We start from the raw sequence: 9,311 nt of genomic DNA on the forward strand, positions 1-9,311 counted from the left end.
CCTTCCCAGGTCCCCTTTTAAGCTCTTAATGGTCAGCTGGGAGTCGAACCGGAGATGCCGCCGCAAGGTCCCTCCGAGCTCGCTCGCGGAAGGGATCAGAGGGGGCAAGCCGGCCTCCGGGGCACCCTTTCGCCAGCCTCGGCTGCTTTCCAGCAAGCGGTTCTCCGGAGCTGCGCTCGGGGCGCTTCGGCGAACCTCCCCTGGACCAGCGGGGCGCGGAACGGAGAGCGCGCTCCCTGCACGGCCAGGCTGGCCTCGAGAGCTGCGGAACCTGCCCCGGCCTTGGCGGTGCCCGGCCCCGCGCCAATGTCTCTTGCGCCGCAGCACCGCGGATGGCGCGGGGGGAGGGGAGACGGGGAGCGCGTCGCTCGCCGTGATTTACGGCTCTGCTGAAAACGGCTTTCCCCGCAGCCTCGGATGAGCAGCGCGGGAGCCGCAGCTGGCGCGCAGGAGCGCGCTGCCGCTGGCAGGGAGGGAGGGGGGCGGCCGCGGCGGGACTGCAGCCGCCGCCGCCGCCGCTGCCGCCGCTCCAGAGGTGAGTACGGGGGCAGCCGCGGTGGGCCGGCCGGGCATAGGGACCGGGAGCGGGAGCGGGCTGGCGGGAGGCGAAGTGGGCGCTGGCGCTGAAGGGTGCGGGCCGCCTCCCCGACGCCTTCCCGCGGGGAGCCGGGTCTGGAGGGGGAGCGCCCCGGCCTCTCCCGCGCCTGCCTGGCAGGGGTCGGCGAGCGGAGGAGCCGCTTCCCACGACCGAGCCCCGCTGGCTTGCGGCGGTCCCGGCCTGACGTCACCCGAGGGCCTGGCGGCAACGAGCGCCCGGGGCCCCCGCGCATGAAGCCCAGCTCCGGTACGGCGGGGCGGCCGATTCTGCCCCCTCGCTCCCGCTCGCCGCCCTGCGGGATGGCTCGAGGGGCAGCACCGAGCCCTTCGACTGGCGGGCTCTCCGTGGTCCTGATGCCTGCCCAGGAAGCGGGGCCGGCGGCCTCCCGAGGCCGCGGATTGCGGGCAGCCCCTCTGTAGAAGGCCGGCCTTGTTCCGGGTCTGCAGAAGCTCTTGGCAGCGGGAGCTCCGGGGCAGCGGCCGACGGGGCCGCTCTCCGCGAAGCAAGGGCAGTGGGGCGGCCGGGGAATCGCCTTGCCTCGCCACAGGCGGGCTGGGCCGGATTTTCCAGCCATCTCGCCCCCGCCCCGCCCCCCCTCCCTTTACACTCTGTGTCTTGGGGAACCTCAGGCCCAGAGAGCCTCCTTAGCCTTGGGCATAAAACAAGCATTATTCAGCCTCGGTTAAGAATGATCCAAGCCTTCAGGACTGTGAAGAAAAGCTTCGGTGGGCAGGAAGAACCTGGAATAGCCAGCAGGATATCCGCGGAGCTCGGTCGGAGATTCCTGCTGCTGCTGCTTCCGGCCAAGAGGGAGATCCCTGTCCAGGGAAGGCTGGTATTTGTTTCAGCTCTTCCCACCCGTCGGGCTTTGACTGTTCCCAAACGTTTGCGCCATGGAGCTGGGTGAGCCCCTGCAAGGATTAGCACACTTTAGAAATCACTTTTCCTCCCAAAGAAGCCCCCAAACTTCTGTTCCCACCATCTCTCCCAACCCACCGTGGCGCCAGTACTGGGGGCATTCTTTAAAACATGTTCCGTGCCCCACCCTGCTGGAGCCGCCCCTGCGAATCCAGGGCGATCCCTCCCACAGCAGAGAGCCGGGGGAGCTGCCGCGGGCCCCCCCATCCCTTCCCTAACTCCAGGCCTGTCCAGCCGAGCTCCATGGGGTGGAGGGGCCAAGTGACCGCTGCGCACCGTGATCCGCATAAGTGACTTGAATTGGCCCCAAACGGGTTTTCTGGTCGGGCCAATTCACCTGTCTTTGGTGGGCAAGAGAGCTGCCTCCAATCTGGCACCCTCTGGAAGTGCTGGACTGTCTTGCCCACTGTCTGCAGCTGCAAAATTGAGTGCTACCCCTGATGGAGTCTGTAGGCCTACTCTTTCAGAAAGTTTCCTCTTGAAGCCTAACCTGCCCTTACTTCCCTGACCCGCAGGATTTGGAAAGTAATGCAACAGGACGCTTTTGAGGAGAGCAAATCCACGTGGCAGGAATCGCTGGAAAATGCTGGTGCCCGCATGCCGTTCCGCTGCCCCCGGTGTGGGGACCATGTCCGGTTCAGGAGCCTCTCCTCCCTGAGAGCGCACCTGGAGTACAGCCACCCTTTCAAGGACGGGAGCCTTCAGTCCAAAGGCGGCCTCTTTTCTCCCCTCAAGGTGGGCCGGGGCTCCCCTCCCCAGCTCCAGCTCCAGCCCCAGCCCCAGCCCCAGGCCCAGGGCACATTCGGGGGCAGCGGCAGCATCCTGAGCCCCAGGTTCTCCTGCCTGGACTTCTGCCCACTGGAAGACCTGCAGCCTGGGAGGCCCCTGGCAGGGGAGGCCGAATGGCCAGCCGGCCTCAGACCCAGACACGCCTCAGGCGAGCCTGCCTGGGACCCCACGTGGAAGGCCGTGGGCTCTGGCGCCTCCTTCGAGGCCCACCTGCGGGAAAAGTTCAACTGCATGGTGGAGGCCGTGGACAAGACCATCGAGAGGAGGATCGAGAACCTCTCCCGGGAGCTGTCCCGAAAGACGGCTGAGCTCTTGGAGGTCCGGGCGGCCTTTGTGCAGCTCTCCCAGAAGAAGCAGGAGGTGCAGCGGCGCGAGCGGGCCCTGAACCGGCAGGTGGACGTGGCCGTGGAGATGATCGCAGGGCTGCAGAGGCGGCTGACTGAGTCAGAGGAGGAGCTGCACCGAAAGGAGGAGTGAGTCAAGGATGGGCCCAGGCCCGGGGGGGGGGGGCAGTGGCCGCTGGAGGGGGTGATGGGAGGGCCGGGGGAGGTGGGGGGGGAGGTATCCCCAGCTTTATGCTAAGTGTAGAAGCTTCTCACTGACTGAACAGGGTGCGTCTGCAACGGGAGGTTCCAGCTCAGCGTTACAACGTTCAACCCGTGGCCTGTCCTTGGAGCGGTGGGCCATCGGTGGGCAAAATGGGCAGCCCTTTCTCAAGCGAACCGCTGCGCAGGAGGAGGAGTGTTTCCGTCTGCTTGGTTACCTGCTGTGCACCGCGTCTTGCTCTGGGCCTTGGGCCGTCCCTTGCCTCGGGTGCCTTGGGGGATCCAGTGTTTCTCAGAGCAGCTTGTGTACAGCTAGGAGGCCTTGCCTGGGAGAGATGAAGCCACGTTTGGTCAGGTGTTAAAGCCCGTGAGGTAGGAATTGGGGGTGGGAGCCAGGGTGGAGATGGCTTCCTCAGGGCCAGGTTAGCGTCAGGCCCAGCCCAAGAACGACGAGGAATCAGGCCAGCCAACTTCAGTTCTTTACTTGATCACACCGCATAGACAGAACCTTGCCAGACTAAATCTACTCTACCGTAAGGGAAATAACCTAGGAGGCTCTTGGGTGGGGCTGCTCTGAACCTCTTTGTCCTCCCGTGTTCCATCTCTGGGGTATGTTGTCTCTTGCCCTGCCCTCCTCCTCAGAACGTGCTCCTTTCTTCCTGAGAATCAGCCGTGGTGCTCCAGTCCACCATATCGCCTCCCCCTCCACAGACACATTCTGTCACAGTTAGCCTTGGAAGATGCTTTGCCAAAGGGTCTCTTCACAAAAGAGAAAGCGGTGACGTTCTTCTGCCAGACGGCTGGCCCTTCAGTCTCTTGCAGTGCCTCTGCCTGGATTTGCCAGGGCGCTGCGTGAAGACAAAGGGTGCCCTGCACTGCCGGCCCATGCGGTGTGGCTGACCCGCCCTTTCCCCAGCGGTCCTTGGGATCCTGAGCTGGCCACGAAGGCCTTGCTGGTAGGCTTTGGGCAGACCCCCGCCGCACAGCTTTTGGAATTCCTGTGGCTTTCTGTGCGGCGTTAGGTCCCACACCACTGCGTTTCCTCCCTCTGCCCTGCTGGCACAAGGGCTCTGCGTGATGGTGTGGAAGGAAACCCTGACATGCCCTGAAGCCCCTTTCAGTCCAAGGCCCCATTCTGAGGTATGCTGCCACCTCCCAGGGAGAGGCATCCAGGAGTTGCCTGCAGAAGCCGAGTCCAGCATGCTTCTCTCTCCCCTTGGTGGTCCCCTTTCCTGGGAGCAATGCTCTGAGTGAGGGTTGATGCAAACCTTAGGTTTTACCCCCTAAGCATTTGCTTCCAGAAGCCGATATTTCTCCAGCCGGTCCTGCTGGTCCGGGTCCCAGGAAGCGTAAACTCCGGCTGGCTGTGTGTGCACCCAGAGTGCAAGAGGGCATGTCTCCCAATGGAAATGGGGCACCTGCTCCTTCCGCAGCCCCAGTCCCCGCGGAGCCGCTTTGTTGTCGTTACAGAGAAGTTATTACGTTTAATCACTTCCTGGAGGAAGCGGCTGAGAAGGAGGTCCGTGGGAAAGCCAGGCTGGAGCGCTTCATCGAGAGCCTGCTGCAGCGAGTGGATCAGGCGGAGAAGCAGCTGGAAAAGTACCAGAATCAGCAGACTCCGGGCAGCTCCGGGGACATCTGCGAACATCTGGTGAGCGGGCAGGAGGGCCGCTTCGGAGGAAGGATGCCCCGAAAGGGAAGGCCATCTCCGTCAAGAAGGAGAGGGACCTGTCTGCCGAAAGTTTCAGCCCTTAGAATTGGCCCTGAAGACACCCCCCCCCCACATGGCTTCATCGCTTACACGGCAGCGCTCCTGAAAGCAAAGGAGGCAAAGGGGATCTCCTTCTCGGGCTTTCTGTAGACCTCTTTGCCTTGCAGAGGCGCTCTGTCAAGAGCCCGGTGCAAGCGGTTGCCCTGGCGGCTGCCTCTAACCCATCGCCGTTGGTAGCTGGAGAGGAATTTGGCCTCTGATGTGGCCTGACCCATTTTTAAAGAAATGGAAATTCCCCTCTCTAGTTCTGGAGGAAGAGGCTTTCCAATGAGACACAGGCGAAATCTGTTTAGTTGGGGGCAGCAAGCGTGTGCACCTGCAGAAAGTGATAACCCTTGTCGTAGCTTCCTTCAAGTTTCTAGGAAGGAAACAATGCTTGCACCTCCTTCAGAGGAGCTGAAGCCTTTTGAAGCTGATGCAGCACTAAATCATCACGCACAAAGAACACGGTTTGTTTGCGTGTTCTGCTTTCTGCAGTGACACGGCTGTAAATGAGCCAGGCATTGCTGGTTTGTCCAGGTGGTGCAAAAATCCCAAAGGAAAAGCAGGTGGGTGGTAAAGGCCCCAAGAGCTGTTATTTGGAATAAGGAAGGAAATCTCTTACTTGAGCTGCTGTATGCCATGGCAAAAGGCCTGCCAAGGAAATAGAATTTATGGCTATGGCGGGCAAAGTGCCAGACTTTGGATTATAGCACTCTCTAACTTTCTGTTACTCAAGAATATGTTCTATTGCATCATTTAAGCTTTTGAATTTTGTGTGTGTCTATTTGACAATTCCTGGGATGTCTGGAAGCAGAACTGACCTTGGAATTTTAACTTCCTTTAAAACTAAATCAAGTTTCTAGTCCCCTTGCCTGTGAAAACAGGTCTGAAAATTTTTAAGCAAAGTTTACTGAAATCTCAAAAAACTTCAAAGTGATTAAAACTAGCCCCCAGCAGTCAGCAGCTTTGGACCTCAGGATCCTCAGTTCTTGATGCTGCGCGTAAATCGTATTACTATCATAAATAATGCAAAATGGTAAATGTTGAGGAATAAAATACCTTATACCAACTTGTTCAGTCTCTGTAAGTTTAGGAGCAGGCCTGTATCTGTTTTCCAGGTGCAAGTGACTTCATGCTGTCCAGGAACTACAGAAGTTTTAGGATACATAAAACTCCTGAAGTTCATCAGCATGAAACCAGGACAGATCAGCTAATACTCCAGAAGAGGGTTATGGAAGCCTGAACAGACATTGTTTGCTCTGGTTATCCATTTAAGTAAATTTCAATAAAAACTAGTCTGCAGCTGGTTAATTCTTACCACACCCCATCATCTGGAAATAAACCCCGTTGATCTCAGCAGAATTTGCATCTGTATGTGTGAGCGCACTGTCACAATAATCCATACATAATGTTTGATTTAGTATTGGTTCAGGCCAGTCTTAATAATTTCTTCCTTTTTCAGTTTACAGATCTGTCGTCTGTTAGGAAGCCCCGATGCCTGTACGTATGCCCTTCACTCTCCTTCACACGAACATGTCTGACGTGCCGCTAGGACGGTGCCTTTTCTATGTCCTGGGCCTCCCTTGCCAGGCCTGACTGATCTCCCCTCTCCCGCTTCTCCTTCACATTTCCAGCTGGGGACACCCACACAGTTCTTGTAGTCCCCCTGGTCCCAAGCCGCCTTCGCTGCAGAGAGGGCGGGTGTTCCTGAAGAAAGCCAAGGAGGACAGAATCGGTGCTCACCCAGCTAAATGGTCTTATGAGCCTCTGGAAGGTTCCAGGGACCTTTGGAGACCCCCGAAGAAAGCAGACGCGGCCGGCAACATGGTCCGAAAGGTTAACATGAAACCAAAAATTGGCAAGAAGAACAAACCGCTTTACTAAGGCGCCCACTTGTATCTATGGTATGCGCACGTGTGTGTATGGTTAGATAGATCGATGGATCTGTGTCCTAACTTAATTTGCTTTTGATGAAAATCAGAAGCTCTTGGCTAGAGATCCCCAGAGGGATCCTCTGTGGGTTTTCTGAGAACGGGTCCCCCGAGTCTGGCTGAGATGGGCGTGAAAGGGTACAGTCATCTACCTATTTATGGGGGAATAATCTCACTGAATTTAGAGGGACTGACTTCCCAGAAGCTGCATGTAGCAAAACTTTATCATTATCTATTTCCCTATTTATTTGGGCAAGGACTTGATATATTTAAGAGATAATTGAATTTAATAGACATTACATACAGTATGTAAATATAGAAGGCTAATTTAACTGCCTCGTTACCAAGCAGCTTTGAGTGCAAGGTGGTGTTTTATTTATTTTCAAGAGCTTATTTCAGTTGAGGCCAGCATTTCGATCCATTACTAAACTCGTTCATGTTGTCACCAGAGGATCACAGAGAGATAATTTGGCAAGTGACTTCGACATAAATCCTTCTCCTCTGTCAGTCTGGAGGAATCCATTGTGCCTGGCACCCTGAAAATTAACTTTCTGTGGTGTAGGGGGAGATTGGGCAGGGGTAGGTTCAGAACTGGTACCTCCCCCACCCCGCCCTGTTACCTCCCTTCTTGGGGCGGCTGGTCCCAAAGGCCAGGTTCGGCCCAGCTGTGCTCAGCCGCTGGTCTCCTTTGATTTCAGGACACGGGTCCCATGAGAGCAGCAGCCTGGAGGTAGCTGAGTGAGGACCCCGCCGGCCCCTTTCCCACTGCTGCCCAGCTCCCCCTTTCCCTCCCAAATGGGGCAGGTGGTCAGAGGATCTGTCTGTCAGCCTCAGAGGGCTCTGCGGCCTGGTGGCCCCCTCAGTCAGGCCTGGTGCCTGGGCCCTGCTGGGGGACGGGCCTAGTGTACCCCTTTCAGGTACAGAGAAGCTGGCGGGGGGTTCTTGATGATGCCCTTCCATGATGGTGGAGGTGGGAAGGGAGGTGTGGGTGACCCTCTGCCGTCGGATGCAGTAGTACGTGGTGCAGATCACTGTGTCACGCATGGTCTCTTTCCTTTGGAGTCAGGCAGTCACCTGGGGGCAGGATGGATGAATGACAGGTACGACCTGAGTCTCTGTCCCAAGGAACACGGTTCTCACAGTATTTCCCCTGGATTTCTCTACTCATGAGCTTTCCCGGTTATACAGCTTCACATAGCTCTCCTCTGCACTTTGAGGCCCTCGCTGGGCTGATCTGACCCTCCAAATCCAAATTTTGCTAGTCCAAATCTGAGCTTGGTGTAAAACTCACTCTTTACTAATGGTACCATGTATAACGTTTTTATTAGGGTCTCGGTCCTTTATTATCAAATGGCCCAAGAGATTGACTGGAAGCCACACTAATTCACACATAAAGCAAAGTAGATTCAGTCTGAACTCTGACATTGCATGTAAGCTGTTTTACTCCCTCAAGGAAGCTCAAGAACAGAGATAAAAATCATTGCGGTCACATCAAGGCAACCTTGAGAAGGCCTCCAGATTAGAAGAGGTTCTGCTTCCCCCCCCCCCCCCATCATGCTGGACTAATTGCATCAGGGTGGTGCACCTGGGGTGGTCCTTAAGAAGGGAGGGGGCCACGAGGCCCACCAGCCCAAACAGCGAATCCCTTGTCCATTAGTGTGGAGGAGACCCAGTGCTTCACACTGTGTGTTGCGTGTTGTTGAGATGCTCCCCTGTCAGAGGAAGATGTAGGACAGCCGATGTAGGAGATTTTGCTGTGCTTGGGATTGCAGCATCTACCAATAGCCTTGTCGATCCTTATTGTTTATTTTATTTTTAATCACTGAACAACTGGAACTACTGACATAATGCTGGATAGCAAGTTTTGGGAAAGCTGAATACTTATATGTCATTTGGGGATCTTAAGTTGGTCCTAATAAAGGTATTCCCTGAATATGGATTCTGAAATTGTTGCTAGAGTGATTGGGGGAGAGAGGGATTCCCCTGACCATCACATCCTCACCCCAAAGGACTTGGTCAGAGACAGTTACCCCTCGTCCCCTTTCCCACATTCCCTGCTCCCTGGGCAGGCTGGCAGTTCTGCAGTTGTTTCCTTCTCAAGGGGTGGATCCTGGGACTGTGGACCTTTTGAATGAACACCCCCCCCACACACACACCAAGGATATGGGCAAGGGAAGTGCATATAGGTATGGAGAGTTCTTGAAATATTGTGCCAGGTCACCAAAGCTTTGTAAGATCCTGCTGTCATCTCATGGGATTTCAGCATCCACCTAGGAGAGTTGGCTGTTCTTCATGGGGAGGATCTCATGAATGATTACCAAACTCTCAAAAGACTTCGCCCATTTAAAAATGTGTGATTGCTGGTTTATGGGGGGTGGGTGGGTGTTTTACTGCCCTTGCTCAGAAGGCCTCCTGCGAATGCGATGGGGAGGTAGAAGCATCTCGCTTTGCGATTTGCACTGTTCTCTCCCTGCTTTTGCCAGGGAAGAGTGTGGCTGTCTTGACATCACAGACTTGGCTTGGCCAGAGTGGGGTGAGCTGAGGGCAATGGTGGACGCAGGAGGTTGGCTGCAGACTTTGGGCCAGCAGGTCCCTGTCCCTGGAAAAGTGTTTTGACTGCCAGAGCAACAAAGCCAGTAAAAAAGAGTTGCATCCTCTTCTGGTGGGGAGACAGAAGTCAATTCCCCTTCCTGCTGTGTCTGTGTCTCCTCAAGCTTGTGACTTTGCCAAAGAAAAAAGGAAAACACTAGGCTGGGATTTCGCTGGCTGAGCCTCTG

At 56.1% G+C, this 9,311-nt stretch overlaps 1 protein-coding gene across 2 annotated transcripts; it reads left to right on the forward strand.

The window, feature by feature from the left end:
- Positions 1-335: 335 nt before the first annotated feature.
- On the forward strand, positions 336-8,475 carry ZNF365 (zinc finger protein 365). 2 transcript variants are annotated; one of them, XM_063307767.1, is made up of 5 exons: positions 336-535; positions 2,032-2,778; positions 4,321-4,501; positions 6,066-6,103; positions 6,238-8,475. In XM_063307767.1, exons 2-5 carry the CDS (start codon positions 2,045-2,047, stop codon positions 6,485-6,487), a joined length of 1,203 nt encoding a protein of 400 aa, XP_063163837.1. In that variant the 5' UTR covers positions 336-535; positions 2,032-2,044; the 3' UTR covers positions 6,488-8,475. The 2 variants fall into 2 exon arrangements, with proteins under 2 accessions (XP_063163837.1, XP_063163836.1); XM_063307766.1 differs by lacking the exon at positions 336-535 and adding an exon at positions 546-1,501.
- The last annotated feature ends 836 nt before the right edge of the window (positions 8,476-9,311 follow it).

This window comes from Candoia aspera, chromosome 6 (genome assembly GCF_035149785.1).
Source record: "Candoia aspera isolate rCanAsp1 chromosome 6, rCanAsp1.hap2, whole genome shotgun sequence".
Lineage (NCBI taxonomy): Eukaryota > Metazoa > Chordata > Lepidosauria > Squamata > Boidae > Candoia > Candoia aspera.

Bases quoted from the DNA above. Each gene is read 5' to 3' on its own strand.
- ZNF365 (XM_063307766.1), top strand. From the start codon at position 1,287: ATGATCCAAGCCTTCAGGACTGTGAAGAAAAGCTTCGGTGGGCAGGAA. The intron at 1,502-2,031 runs GTGAGCCCCTGC...CCTGACCCGCAG, and splicing joins CGTTTGCGCCATGGAGCTGG to GATTTGGAAAGTAATGCAAC. The intron at 4,502-6,065 runs GTGAGCGGGCAG...TTCCTTTTTCAG, and splicing joins GGGACATCTGCGAACATCTG to TTTACAGATCTGTCGTCTGT.